The 15,708-nt window shown below is 46.9% G+C and overlaps 1 protein-coding gene across 1 annotated transcript in view; it reads left to right on the top strand.

Moving 5' to 3' along the window:
- Nucleotides 1-15,708, top strand: part of GPC2 (glypican 2) — a 98,548-nt gene that overhangs the window by 49,064 nt on the left and 33,776 nt on the right. Inside the window, 2 exon segments of the mRNA XM_029579687.1 lie at nucleotides 7,951-8,612; nucleotides 14,982-15,052. Of these exon segments, the coding sequence (XP_029435547.1) occupies nucleotides 7,951-8,612; nucleotides 14,982-15,052 (733 nt within the window).

The raw sequence follows: 15,708 nt of genomic DNA, 5'->3' as shown, positions 1-15,708 counted from the left end.
AAGCGGCGACCTTGATAAATATAAAATCAAAACTGAAGTGGGTCGGTAAAGCTGCCGGGGAGAAGGGATTTTAAGAATTAATAAGCAAAAGAAAAACAAAAAAAGTGAATATCTTTAAAAATTAATAAAAGAATAATAGACGGAGGTGAAGACAAGGATAACTGCAAATCGGTTACCCTTATTAGAAACCTCCATACAAAAAACCACCAGACACGGTTTCCCTTGAAAAGGTTTAAGTTGGTGAATTGATTAAAAAGGGGAAGAGGTTGGTTATTTATTTTTATTTATTTAAACATATTTCTATACCGGACTTCATGAATGGGATTCATATCAGGCCGGTTTACATGGAACTAGGGGATAAACCAGAGTAACCAAACAAGAAGGTCGAAAAAAGCAAAGTTACATATAACAAGGGGATGGTACTTGGGAGCTATAGTAGCTAGGAAGTAAACAGAGAGGAATAACTACATATAAATCAAATGTCAGGTTATGAGATTAGAAACATTCAATTCCTTGAGCTGAGTCTGACGAGATATTTGAGTTAGGGGAAGGCTTGGAGGAAAAGCCACATCTTAAATTTTCTTCGAAAGGTAAGGAGGCAGGATTCCAGTCTAAGGTCGGTCGGTAGCTTGTTCCAGAAGACTGGGCCTGCTGTGGAGAAGGAACGTTCTTTGGTGGATGTTAGACGGGTGGATTTAGTGGGTGGGACTTGAAGGGTTCCTTTATATGCCTCTCTGATGGGTCTTTCCGAATTATGGTGTTTGAAAGGGGTCTGAAGGTCCAGGGTGAGCTGTTTGTGGATGGTTTTGTGGATTATGGTGGGTGCTTTATGTAGAATTCTGTATTTTATTGGCAGCCAGTGTAGGTTTTGGAGGATGGGGGTGATGTGAGCACGTCGGTTAGTGTTGGTTAAGATTCTGGCTGCTGCATTCTGGAGCATTTGTAGAGGTTTTGTTGCTGAAATAGGGAGCCCCAGGAGTAAAGCATTACAGTAGTCAGTTTTCGAGAATAACGTAGATTGAAGGACGGTTCTGAATTCCTGGAAATGGAGAAGTGGTTTAATTCTTTTTAGAACTTGAAGCTTATAGAAGCAGTCCTTGGTGATATTATTAATTGCTTTCTTTACATAAGAACATAAGAAAATGCCATACTGGGTCAGACCAAGGGTCCATCAAGCCCAGCATCCTGTTTCCAACAGTGGCCAATCCAGGCCATAAGAACCTGGCAAGTACCCAAAAACTAAGTCTATTCCATGTAACCATTGCTAATGGCAGTGGCTATTCTCTAAGTGAACTTAATAGCAGGTAATGGACTTCTCCTCCAAGAACTTATCCAATCCTTTTTTAAACACAGCTATACTAACTACACTAACCACATCCTCTGGCAACAAATTCCAGAGTTTAATTGTGCGCTGAGTAAAAAAGAACTTTCTCCGATTAGTTTTAAATGTGCCCCATGCTAACTTCATGGAGTGTCCCCTAGTCTTTCTACTATCCGAAAGAGTAAATAACCGATTCACATCTACCCGTTCTAGACCTCTCATGATTTTAAACACCTCTATCAGATCCCCCCTCAGTCGTCTCTTCTCCAAGCTGAAAAGTCCTAACCTCTTTAGTCTTTCCTCATAGGGGAGTTGTTCCATTCCCCTTATCATTTTGGTAGCCCTTCTCTGTACCTTCTCCATCGCAATTATATCTTTTTTGAGATGTGGCGACCAGAATTGTACACAGTATTCAAGGTGCGGTCTCACCATGGAGCGATACAGAGGCATTATGACATTTTCCGTTTTATTCATCATTCCTTTTCTAATAATTCCCAACATTCTGTTTGCTTTTTTGACTGCCGCAGCACACTGAACCGACGATTTCAATGTGTTATCCACTATGACACCTAGATCTCTTTCTTTAAATTCAGATGATTGTCTAAAATGACTCCTAAATCTCTTGTTTGAGAAATCCGTGTGTCAGGAGCTGTAAAATCGGTGTTAATCGAGTGCTCAGGGGAGATAAGAAGGATTTCAGTCTTGGATGCGTTGAGAACCAGATTCAGGCTAGAGAGGAGACTTTTTATGGATTTCAGGCAATTTTCCCAGTAGTCAAGCGTTTTTGGCAAGGATTCTTTTATGGGGATCAATATCTGAACATCATCTGCATATAGGTAGTGTGTTAATTTTAGGTTAGTGAGCAGATGGCAGAGAGGTAGTAAGTAGATATTGAAGAGGGTTGGAGATAATGAAGAGCCTTGTGGGACGCCTAGCGTTGATTTATAGCTTGGTGATTCTTTGTTGTTGACTCTAACCTTGTAGCTTCTGTTGTTGAGGAAAGAGTTGAACCATCTGAGGGCGAGACCCGTGATTCCAATGTCTGATAGATGGTTTAGCAGGATGGCATGGTTTACTGTATCGAAAGCCGCTGAGATATCTAGGAGGACCAGTAGGAATGAAAGCCCTTTGTCAAGACCCAAGAGGATGTGGTCTGATAGGGAGATTTAATTAATTAATTTATTTATTTAACACTTTTTTATACCGACCTTCATAGTAATAACCATATCGGATCGGTTTACATAGAACAAGGGTATAACTGAAGCAATAAATAAAGTAATTAACAATAGAGGTGAATAAGGCAAAGTTACATTTAACAAGGAATAAAAACTTGGAAACTTAAATAGCTGGAAGAAAGGTAAAGGCAGGAGGTAATAATAACATAATATATGAGAAGGGTTTCTGTGCTGGAGGATTTCCGGAAACCATACTGTGACGGGTATAGTATTTTGTTTTCCTCAAGGTAGTCAGAGAGTTGTGTGTTTACAATTTTCTCTGTGAGCTTCGCTAGAAACGGAAGGTTGGATATGGGTCTGAAATTGGAGAATTCTTTTGTATCCAGATTGGGTTTCTTCAAGAGGGGTTCGAGAGATGCAGTTTTTAGCTCATCCGGGTAGATTCCTTGAGCTAGAGAGCAGTTTATGATGTTGATTAGTGATCTAGAGATGGTGCTGGTGATGAGGAGCAGAAGTTTAGTTGGGATGTGATCTGTCGGATGGCTGGAAGGTTTCATTTTCTTAAGGGTGGATTCTATCTCCAGGGTGGTGGTGGGTTCGAAGGAGTCAAGGATGTCTCTGGGACGATGGGTAGGGTTAGCGTTGAGGGATGGGGGGATTGTGTTATTGGGGAGGAGTGCAAGTGTGTTTGTAATTTTATCCTGAAAGAAGCGTGCAAGTTCATTGGCTTTAGATTGAGCTTCTTCATCAGGGATGGTGGGGGCAGCGGGTTTTGTGAGTTGGGATATGAAGGAAAACAGAGCCCTGGCATCATATTGTATATCGTGGATTCTGCTTGCATAGAATTCCTTTTTTGTCTGTAGAAGAGAGGACTTGTAGAGATGGAGGGTATGTTTGTAATCCGAAAGTGTTGTGGTGTTGGGGTTCTTACGCCATGTGCCTTCTTTGTGTCTGAGGTCTAACTTCATTTGTTTAAGTTCTGGGGAGAACCAGGGTTGTTTCTTTTTTTGTGACCAATTGATGGTTTTTGTCATTTTCGGGCAGAGTTTGTTGGCTATTGATTCCGTGATACTGCTCCAGGAGAGAAGAGCAGAGTTGGGGTTGGAGATATCCAATTTAGGAAGATCTTTAGTTAGATGTTCACTAAGAATGTCTGAGGGACATACTTTCCGGAAGTGGATGGTAGAGTGAGGTTGAGTTTTAATAGGATTAACTTTAGTAGCGAGAGTAGTTGATATCAGGGAGTGATCTGACCAGGGTACAGGGGTGCAATCTGGGGCATTGTTGTAAGACAGGTTTGAGTTAATGAAAATGAGATCAAGCGTGTGTCCTGCTTTGTGGGTAGGTTTATTGATGATTTGTTCAAAACCCATAGCTCTGAGAGTGGAGAGGAAGGATTCGCAGATAGGAGAGAGTGGCGATGCGTCAACATGTAGATTGAAATCCCCCAATATCATAGCCGGTGTTGATGTATTTGGCGATAGTTTCTATGAGAGGGGAAGCTTCAGTGTCAAGTATTCCTGGATGTGTTTTGACTTAAATAAACCAAGTTCCAGTTTATTTGAGGAAGTGGTTAGTGATCACTGATTTTTTTGAGGAAGTGGTTAGTAATCACTTCCTCAAAAAAAAGTTTTTTTGAGGAAGTGGTTAGTGATCACTGATGCAATTAATAGCAGTGGCTATTCCCTAAGTATAATTGATTAATAGCTATTAATGGACTTCTCCTCCAAGAACTTATCCAAACCTTTTTTTGAACCCAGCTACACTAACTGCACTAACTACCTTCTCTGGCAACAAATTCCAGAGCTTTATTGTGCGTTGAGTGAAAAAGAATTTTCTCCGATTAGTCTTAAATGTGTTACTTGCTAACTTCATGGAATGCCCCCTAGTCCTTCTATTATTCGAAAGTGTAAATAACCGAGTCACATCTACTCGTTCAAGACCTCTCATGATCTTAAAGACCTCTATCATATCCCCCCTCAGCCGTTTCTTCTCCAAGCTGAACAGCCCTAACCTCTTCAGCCTTTCCTCATAGGGGAGCTGTTCCATCCCCTTTATCATTTTGGTTGCCCTTCTCTGTACCTTCTCCATCACAACTATATCTTTTTTGAGATGCGGTGACCAGAATTGTACACAGTATTCAAGGTGCGGTCTCACCATGGAGCGATACAGAGGCATTATGACATTTTCCGTTCTATTAACCATTCCCTTCCTAATAATTCCTAACATTCTATTTGCTTTTTTGACTGCTGCAGCACACTGAGCCGACGATTTTAAAGTATTATCCACTATGATGCCTAGATCTTTTTCCTGGGTGGTAGCTCCGAATATGGAACCTAACATCGTGAGTGCTGGAGTCGTCAGAGTGAGTGCTGGGGTCATCTGAGTGAGTGCTGGGGTTGTCTGTATGCTTGCTGGAAGCGTCTTGATGCTTGCTGGAGGCGTATGAATGAATGTTGGAGTCGTCTGGAAGAATGTTTGGAGCGTCTTGATGTAAGATGGAGAATATTGAGGACTGGTGTAATCGGTGAGCTGGTTTTTGGAACCTCGCGTCTTAATTTATGGGATAGGTTGATGAGGTTGATGAGAGCGGATGATGAAGATTGCTGACTGAGGATGGTAGCAAGAGTGCTGGAGATAGGCTTGATGGAGGTTGGAGATTGGTTGGATGAGTGCTGGATGATGATTGGATGATTGCTGAAAATTGGTTGGCTGGATGTTTGATGAAGATTGGGTGAGTGCTGGAGACAGATCGGATTGGTGCTGGAAACTGTTTGGAAGAAAGCTGGAGGTGAGTTAGGTGAGTACTGAAGGTCGGATTGATGAGAGTAGAGGGTGAATGTAATTAGCCCTCTGAGGGCCGGGCAGGAGCGCATCTGGTAGCCTCTAGGGGTGAGGTCCCGACCCAAGACTCACAATCGGTTCATGGTAAGAGATAGGGCTACTAGCGTTCTGTGGACAGACAGACCGTATAAGGGCTGCACATGCGCGGCTGCACTAATGACGAACCCAGAAGGATGTATCAAATAGGTGGCGAATTAATGGCTGAATTGCGAGAGGGATAGGCCTGGGCCTGGGCCTAGGGCACTCCAAGGGGCGCGCTAAGGGGCAGGCCCTTTAGGTCGCGCTCCTTCGGACGCGCGACGCCGCCGGGAGGATCTCAAATTTAAAGGGCTTTAGAGTGCCCTCTGATAGGCCTAAAGCCTCTCAGGGGGCGCGGTTAACTCACCGCGTGGCATCGGTCACCTGCGTGTACACCTGCGTGTACACAGGACTGCCTCGGGGGGCTTACCCAATATAAACACACAGTAATTGTGTGTTTATATTGGGTAAGACTCCCGAGGCAGTCCTGTGTACACACAGGTGACAAGCCCCCAGGTATAATCCCAGTAATTGTGTGTTTATATTGGGTAAGCCCCCCAAGCCAGTCCTGTGTGCATGCAGATGACAAGCCCCCAGGTATAACCCCAGTAATTGTGTGTTTATATTGGGTAAGCCCCCCAAGCCAGTCCTGTGTGCATGCAGGTGACAAGCCCCCAGGTATAACCCCAGTAATTGTGTGTTTATATTGGGTAAGCCCCCCGAGGCAGTCCTGTGTGCATGCAGGTGACAAGCCCCCAGGTATAATCCCAGTAATTGTGTGTTTACACTGGGTAAGCCCCCCCGAGGCAGTCCTGTGTGCATGCAGGTGACAAGCCCCCAGGTATAACCCCAGTAATTGTGTGTTTATATTGGGTAAGCCCCCCGAGGCAGTCCTGTGTGCATGCAGGTGTCAAGCCCCCAGGTATAACCCCAGTAATTGTGTGTTTATATTGGGTAAGCCCCCCAAGCCAGTCCTGTGTGCATGCAGGTGACAAGCCCCCAGGTATAATCCCAGTAATTGTGGGTTTACACTGGGTAAGCGCCCCCCCCCCCCCCCGAGGCAGTCCTGTGTGCATGCAGGTGACGAGCCCCTCAGGTAACTGCCAGTGTAGACCCCAGTCAGATTAGCCCCAGGGCAGAATGCCAATGTACAGGATCTGAACCCAGAACAGCAGGTCAGGCGGTTCAGTCTAAAAGCTGGAGGGTTCCCAATGTTTGTTATACAGATAAAGCCCCTCTCCTCTGCCCCTGTCCCACACAGCAGGTGCCCCGTTTGTTCTCAGGCTTCTCTGTGCTTCACCCAGGCTTCCTTGAATTCAGTTCCTGTTACTATAAGGGGTGTCAGAGCAAGAAACCCTTTAACCTTGGGTGAATGGCATTGACCAGGATTTGCAAAAGATCCCAGGAGTCTGTCAGAGCTTTTTCTATGCGCAGAGTACGGTCCCACCATCTGGGTATTAGGAGACCACAGGTCCCACCTTCTCCTGACCTCCTATTGGCTCTCCCTATGTGTTAGTCCAGGGAAAAAGTGAAAAAGTAAAAAAAGAAACAACAGCTCTGTGCATCTGTAGCGGTTCCATAGCCCGGAGCGAGAAAACTTCCTTCTCTGAATCCAAATCTTAAAACCCCAGGTCAGTCCCTTTCCCTCGTCTTCCCTACACATCCTCCGTGTATATAAATAAACAAATAAACAAACAAACAAACAAACAAATAAATATAAAAAAGAAAGTCCAGTTTCCTCTAGAAATCATTTCCTGTCGTAGTCACTGACTCCACTCCGAAAAGCTCCTGGAATGTCATCGCTTTTTGAGTAAAGGTCCCCTTCCTCTGCAGGGGGTGAAATCGATGACCGAACCTCCACTAGGTCGGTCCGGTCTGCAGTAGCAAAATGAATGACACTGAAGCCGGCCACACCTTGTAGATTAAGCAAGAGTCCACTTCCCTGTGGCGGTGGTGGAGATAGGAGTGGGAGGTCCTGAGATAGAAGCCATGGCTGGGATTAGGGCTCCTACTTTATCTCCAGTTATTCTTGAATAGCTCTTCTGTTGACAAGCACAGAGCCCTGCATTTTGCTTAGACAGGTAAGAGCTGTAACAAAGATACCCAACATTTCATATTACTAAAGCAAACAGACAGCACCAGCTTCCCTAAACTGACCGTGATTAGAGTTTGAGTTTGAATTAGACCCAAACCAACCCCCTGGAGTAAGCTTTGTAAGAGCTGCAAACACAATGGCGGACCTTTGAGTAAATTACCAATGAGACACTTCCCCAGCCGCAAAGAATTTGTTTATCACTGCCCAAGGTCACCAAGATATTATGTGTCTGCAGCTACAGGGGATTAGCATGAGGTCTGATGGTTATCTAGGGAAGCAACCACACATTCCCTAGCAAACTAAAAGAGCCCTCACTGCAGATTGTTCAGGGCGAAGCAGAAATACTGATCAAATCTGTTACATCTCCTCCAATCAGGAGCAGCATCCCGTCTCCAGGCACGGCTCTATCTCAGGGGTATCCAGCATGCTTTTTGCTGCATAGATGTCCCCAGGTCAGTGGAAGCTTCATCCTTCATTTTCTTTTGTTTCCATTTCAGGTCCTGATCACATTTTGGGACAATGAACTTGAACCTAAGTTATTCTCCTATTTTCCAATGAGGGTGAACAGGTTGGAGAAAGCAACGTCCACCCTCCATCCTCCTAAAATAACACAATCCAGGCCCAATGGGGACTCAACTCCCTGGCATGACTCTGAGGAAGTGAAGATGCTGAAGGAGCTGATAGCATGGCCAGAACCACAGGGGACACCAAGTGTTGAGTCCTCCACGAGTCCTGAGAATTGTGACTACCAGATCCTGAATCCCAGAGCCCACTATTCTGTCGGAGAGACCCTGGAGCTGCTGTTAACCGCGAGAGACCACCAGAAGAGACCAAAGAGCTACGGAGGCGATTTCTTCCAGGCCAAACTCCATTCCCCCAGACTGAAGGCTGGGGTGACGGGGTCCGTGCGAGATCACCAGAACGGGACCTACACCGTCACCTTCCTGCTGCTGTGGCCTGGGGATGTGAAGGTTTCTATCCGGCTCATACATTCCAGCGAGGCCGTCCAGATCATAAAAAGACTCAGAGACACTAGGCCAGATAAGATCTATTTTTATGGATATTTCCAGAAGAACGGGACTACAGAAAGAACAGAGTGTAACCTGCAAATCCTGCAGAGGCCTGTGTGCGAATACATTGACCCCAAGATTGGGGAAAGGTGGGTCTGTGTCAGGCCAAAGCAACTACCCTGTAGCTCTTTGGTTTACCACTCTGCAGGAGGCAGCAGGAAAATCACTACCACAGAGGAAGAGATGTTTCTAAATGGGTAATTGCTTATCTTCTCTTTTTTTTTTAGTTATATATATTATTTAATGGAGTCCCAGCATAGTGTTTATTATATGATCCGAGAAGGTACAGCACCGACGGGCCACGTGCCACGTAGAGAGCTTAGTGGCACATGGGCAAACGGCATTCACAAAACCGGCTTCACATCATCCACCCCTGAGGGAAGTGCGCCAGTCTGTCTGAAGTATTAGGGTGTGTAGTGTTACATCCAGGATGGGACTGAGGCATGTGGGGACCCCGGGCAGGCTCATGATCTGGCACCCTACAAACCGATATTATTTAATTTGGTGGCCCTTACAGGTTGACACCCCCAGTTGGCTTGCCCCTTAATCTGGCCCTGACATCTAAGAGGGTTTAACTGCGGTGGCTCTAATGAGGCCCTTTGAATGTTTAATTTATCTTTATATTCCCATTGTACCTGTGATGTTTGCTTCACATCCCGTTTGGAGAGCAGCTTGAATGCTACAGATGGTTTATAAAGACAAGTGATGGCTTTCCGAATTACAGTATATAAAACTCTGCAATAAATAAATAAATAAATAAATAAATAAATAAATAAATAAATAAGTAAAATACATTCTGAACAGCTTGAAATTATCTGGACATTGGAATGTATTGCCAGATCTTCTTATGTATTCCCTATGATGTTGGCCACCTGCCTCCCTATCGATGCCGTACACTGCATGTTTAAATGCCCAGAAACACTCCCTTGAAAGGTCCAGGTGAAAATGCTTCGTCGCTGGCAGATGCTGATCCTTGGGGGAGGGAGTGCAGAGAGGGCTCTTGTACACTGACAATTTTTCTCACGTTAGGAAAATAACACAAGACACCAAGACCCTGTCAGGGATCTGTTCACCCGAGAACCAGCGTCAGTATATTCGGCTTCCCCAACATCACCCCCTCCTCCACATGAGAAACCTGACTTGGGTGCTCATTGAACTGTTCACATAGATCAGAAAGGGTTTTTGGGGTTTTTTTCTTCATCCTGATCGAAAAAGCTAAGCGTGGTTCCCTGTGCGTACCCGGATCAGTCCACTCCTGGGTTTTGCCTCCGCAGCAGCAGATGGAGACAGAGAAAAACTTGGAGAGCACCCCCTCTAAATCCGGTTTGCCACCTGCAGCTCTTCAGTATTTCTCTGTCTCCAGCAGATGGAGGTGGTGCGAAACCTGCAGTTCTGAACTAATCTTAAGATGTGAAAAAAAAAAAAAAAGAAAGAATTCAGAACAAGTCAAACAGGACCAGAAGTTCTAGCAAACCTTCCAGGTGGTTTGCAGGACCTGGTGGGACCATCCCCCCTGGTAGCAGTATTGAAGGAGCAAGGGTTGGGAACCCAGTTTTCCTCGAGCTTGTGGGCGCCAGGGGTGACAGCTGATGGGCCGGCTCCCACCCCCTCCAGCATGGACCCCCTCCACCCGCTGTAATGGAGAGTGAGACTGACCCATTCCCACTAAGCATGGGAACAGTGGCCATTTTAAAAGCCTTTTCAGCTGCTAAGGAGAAATCGGGAAAGGGAGCAGATCTCCTGCCTGATCTGTCGCCAGCCAACCTGAGTCCTGGGGACCCCCAGGAATATCTACATGAGTTCTCTAAAGATGACCTTGATTCCCCGTAGGGGGATTTGAAGGGTCCAGCTGGGTTTACCGCTGATTTTGTGCTTTTAATGAACAAAGCTTATATGGCCAGTCAGTCCCAGCAAGGAGGTTCTTACAGGCACTGGCTTGTTGAGAGGCTGCCCAGTAAAGTCCCTAAGCAGCCAGAGTCTCAGGGGCCATTTGAATCTGGAAGGTTGGGGGCCCCTCGACTGATCCTCCTTCTGTAGAATCTGACCTCGCGGGGTCTGTGAGGGACGATCCCTCCTCGGGCCCCCCCCCCTCCCTTTTCCTGGATTGGATCCGGATGAGCCAGAGAAGGCGTTACTTTTGGACAGGGATGATCCAAAGGTAGTTTGGTTGTTTCAGAGGGACGAGCTGAATCCTCTGATTCCGCACGTCCTGGCGGAGCTGGGCATAATGGTTCCTCAGGATGACCCGGGCCAAGACACAGTGGATCCGGTCATGGCGGGGTTGCGAGGTTCGGACAAAACTTTCCCTTTTCATAGAGTGGTTCAGCAGCTAATGGTCCAGGAGTGGGATACTCCGGAGGCAGTTCAGAGAGTAGGCCTGGCTATGGACAAGCTCTATCCTTTACCTGAAGAAACTCTGGAGCTTTTGAAGGTACCTAAGGTGGACGCTTCAATGTCAGCTGTCACCAAGAGAACCACCATCCCGGTAGCCAGGACAGCAGCCCTAAAAGACTTCCAGGACAGGAAGCTAGAGGTCCATCTCTAGCGCATCTTTAAAGTTTCAGCTCTTGGCATTCGGGCTGCAGTCTGTAGCAGCTTCATGCTTTGGGCAAGCCGGAGGTGGGTACAGCAGTTGCTGAATACCAAGGACCTCCCACCTCATGAGTCGGCGCAGGCAGAGCGCTTGGAGGTGGCGGTGGCCTATGGAGCAGGCGCCTTATACAACCTCCTTCGTACCTCCTCCAGAACAACGGTGTCAGCGAGGATGCCACCTGCTGACCTGTGGCTGATACCCCACAGCGGTATCAGCGAGGATGCTTTTATGGTTATGTAACTGGTCTGATGTTTCCTCTAAGGCTCAGCTTAGTACACTCTCTTTTAAAGGCAAGCTTCTCTTTGGTGAAGAGCAACTGATAAAGTTTCTGGGAGACAATAAGGTGCACAAGCTGCCTGAGGATAAACTAAGGACACTAAAGGTTTTCTTTCAACCCGCTCTCGTTTTTGGGGGCAAAGGCGCTTCCGACAGAGCAGGGCACCTGGAATGGGCCAGGGAGGTCCCAATCCTGACCTCAGTCCTTTCGCGGACATAGAGCGAGCCAAGATGGGGCCGGTCAGGCGTCCCTTGGGTCCAAATCGTCTCAATGAGAAACAGCCGACCCGTTCCTCCATCCCAGTAATTGACGGACGGCTCCGCTTTATAATTTGTTTGACCTCTACGAGACCTGTTTATGATCCCTCCCTGTAGTTCACCAATAAAGAAACAAATTGTTCGGCAAACCATCCACAGGCTAGCGTGTCTAGGGGCCATCATCCCCGTTCCCCAGGAAGAGTGGGGAACAGGGCGGTATTCCATTTATTTCATGGTGCCTAGAAAGGAAGTCTGATTCTGGATCTGAAGAAGGTGCCGCGTTTTCAGATGGAGACCCTGCGCTCGGTCATTGGGGTGGTGTGCAGCGGGGAGTTCTTAGCATCCATGGATCCGACGGAAGCATATCTGTACATCAGTATCCACAGGATCATCAGAGGTTTCACCGGATAATGATCCTCAGAATGCATGTCCAGTTCTGTGCCCTCCCGTTCGGTCTCGCTAAGGCTCCACGCATTTTCACCAAGGTGATGGTGGTGGTGGCGGCAGGTCTTCAAAGGGAGGGGGTGCTAGTTCACCCATACTTGGACGACTGGTTCATTTGGGCGAAGCCAAAGGAACTCTGCCAGCAGGCAGTGGACAAGGTTTTGCACCATCTGCGGTCCCTCAGTTGGGTCGTCAATCAGTGCAAGAGTCATCTTCATCCTTCTCAGGTCCTAGACCTCTTAGGAGCACAGTTCGATATCCGAGTGGGCAAAGTCTCTCTCATGGAGGAATGAATCACCAAATTATGGACACAAGTTCAACGCCTCTTGGCAGCTTCTGTACCCAGAGTCTAGGATTATTTGCAAGTCCTTGGCTCCATGGCGTCCACTCTGGAGTTGGTCCTCTGGGCGTTTGCTCATATGAGGCTCTTACAGAAAGCACTGCTATCCCGTTGGGATCTGATGTCGGAGGAGTTTCAGATTCCCTTACCGTTCACAGAGTCCGCCAGGTCCAGTCTTGGTTGCTGGCTTGCCCAAAACCTCTTGAGGCACAGGGTGGACCTCGAGTTGCCTCAGTGAATGATAGTGACCACAGATGCCAGCCTCTCGGGTTGGGGCGCAGTGTGCCAGTCTCAATCGGTTCAGGGCCAATGGTTGTCAGAAGAGGCAAAGTGGCCCATCAATCGCCTAGAGATGAGTGCAGTGTGTTTAGCACTACAGAGGTTTTTTCCACTCTTGCACAACCAGGCGGGGCAGGTTCTGTCGGACAATGCGATGACAGTAGCTTACATCAATCATCAAGGAGAAGCCAAAAGTTGTGTGGTAGCCTTGGAAGTGAATATGCCAATTATTTGGGCAGAACAGCATCTAGTCTTGCTGGCGGAATCACACATAACAGGGACCGACAATGTGCAAGCGGATTTTCTGAGCCATCAAAGGCTAGACCCAGGAGAGTGGGAGCAGTCTTCAGACACAATGACCCTCCTTTCTTGCAGATGGGGTCCTCCTCATCTGGACTTTATGGCGACTCAAAAGAATGCCAAGGCACCACGGTTCTTCAGTCACAGAAGAGAATATGGAGCAGAAGGGGTTGATGCCCTGCTACTTGCTTGGTTGCACATGTTCTGTTCTGTGTTTCCTCCATGGCCTCTGATAGGCAAGATTCTAAGCAGAATAGAAGTTCACCCAGGCAGGGTAATCCTGGTGGATATGGAGACCCTGATTTGTGAACCTTGACAACCTCACTGTGGATGGACTCCTGCGGCTGAGTCATCTTCCAAATCTGCATCTAGGCCCTATATTTTTTGACCAGGTGAATCGCTTTTGTCTAGCAGCCAGGCTTTTGAAAGGAAGCAGTTAAGGGAGAAGGGTTATCCAGAAGATGTCATTGCCACCCTACTTTGGGCTCAGAAGAACTCTGCCTCATTAACTTACTTCAGGGTATGGAAGGTCTTCAAATCTTGGTGTCGCGAGCCTGGAGTCCTTCTTCATCAGTCCTCGGTGGCTCAGATTCTGGCATTCTTACAGAAAGGCCTAAGCAAAGGGTTGTTCTTTAATTCCCTCTGGGTGCAGGTGGTGGCCTTGGGATGCCTGAGAGGCAAGATTCAGGGTGTGACCCTGGCAGCACATCCAGATGTGGTACATTTCCTTCGAGGGGCGAAGCATTTGAATTTCCCTGTCCGTCCCGTATGTCTGTCCTGGAGTTTTAATTTGGTCCTCATGGTCTTGTATGAAGCTCCTTTTGAACCTCTTAAGAAGGCCACCTTAAAGGATTTAACTCTGAAGATGGTGTTTTTGTTAACAGTCTGCTCAGCTAGGAGGGTTTCTGAGCTCCAAGCTCTCTCATGCAGGGAACCTTTTTCAAGGATCTCTAATTCTGGGATCTCGCTCAGAACGGTTCTATCCTTTCTGCCAAAGGTTGTCTCAGCTTTCCACTTAAATCAATCAGTAGAACCTCCAGCCTTTACAAATGTTGAGATGGATGTGCCTCACGCTCGGGAATTGCGGCTTCTGGATGTCAGGAGAGTTCTCTTGCGTTACCTCGAGGTCACTAATGCTTTTCAGGTCTTAGATCATCTTTTTGTCCTATGGAGCAGCGCTAAGAGGGTCATAAAGCATCAAAGGTGACCATAGCCCGTCGGTTGAAAGAGGCCATTGCTTCCGCTTATATTTGTCGTGGACGGCCTGTCCCAGATGGTTTGAAAACACATCTGATCCAGTCGCAGGCTGCTTTCTTGGCAGAGTGCCAGTTGGTTTCGCTGCAAGAAATTTGCAGGGCAGTGACCTGGAAGTCTCTACCTTTTCCAGACACTACTGTTTGGACATCGAGGCGCTGGACGTCAACAATTTCGGGGGCAGTCATTAGAACAGGACTCTCAAGGTCCCACCCCAGATAGGGAAGCTTTTGTACATCCCAGGAGTCTGGACTGATCCGGGTACATACAGGGAAAGGAAAATTGGTTCTTACCTACTAATTTTCGTTCCTGTAGCACCACAGATCAGTCCAGATGCCCGCCCTTTGGGGGTTGCCAGGATTTTCTTGAGAGCCCACTTGATCTATCTTAACATTATTTTGTTTTCTGATACACTACAGGCTTCTCCTTATCCTGCTCAGAGAATTCACATGTACATAGTTGGATTGGTCATTTCTTTCTTGTATTTGCTTGACATAACAGTTGAATCGTTACATATTTTCTGCTTTGGTAATTTTAATACTGAAGAGCTGTAGATGGCACACTGGATTAAGAGGGGTGCTCGCGAAGTTTTTCTCTGTCTCTACCTACTGGAAGAGAGGAAAAACCCAGGAGTCCGGACTGATCCTTGGTACTACAGGAACGAAAATTAGCAGGTAAGAACCAATTTTCATTTTGTCTATTGGCTCCTAACAGGACAATGACCCAATCCACAATAAAGGGGCGCATGCCAGCTCTTCACATCCTGGACAGGAACAGCAGCCGGGGTAAGTGAGGCCTGCACCGATCTGAAAAGAGAGGCACTGGCAGGGAAAAACCACTTGGTCCACCTGAGGCTGCCCATTTGTGCGTCCCGTGCTGTCACAGGTCTTACTCGATCTGTGGTCTTCTCCCCCTGTCCCCACTGAGATCCCTTTCTACCTACCCCACGCATGCTGCAGTTCTGACACTGTTTCAGCTCCGATCATCTCCGCTGGCCCGGATATCCACCGCATATTCCTTTTCTTTCTCCCTCTCTTCACAACCTTGTCCTCTACTGAAGATGGTTAACTTAGTGAAGCCTGCTAGACACTTAAATGTTTGCCTTTCCCCCTTTATCAATTCCTCACTCGATGCTGGATTGCAGTTCCAGATCTAAAGGAGCCAGATAGAACTGCCTAGTAAACAAAACCTTCTCCTTTGGTTCCTACTCTTCCCCTTTGCATTTTGCTCTTTTCGCTTGTATCTAAAGACAGTTATACCCCTTGCCTTTACTAACTGCTCTTGATAGTCTAACCTCTGTCTCTGCCTTCCTCTACTTCATGTAATTTTGCCTTTCCTGCTCTTTCTGTCTTTGTATGTTTTTCATTTTTTACTTTTTCTCCTATTATTTTTGACGAACCACAGTGGTCTCTTCATTCTGTTCCCCTAGCTAACGTGCCTG

The sequence above is a fragment of the Rhinatrema bivittatum genome, chromosome 16 (genome assembly GCF_901001135.1).
Source record: "Rhinatrema bivittatum chromosome 16, aRhiBiv1.1, whole genome shotgun sequence".
In the NCBI taxonomy this organism is placed as follows: Eukaryota; Metazoa; Chordata; class Amphibia; order Gymnophiona; family Rhinatrematidae; genus Rhinatrema; species Rhinatrema bivittatum.
The sequence above is the reverse complement of the archived record's forward strand: the minus strand, read 5'-3'. Positions and strand labels throughout refer to the sequence as shown.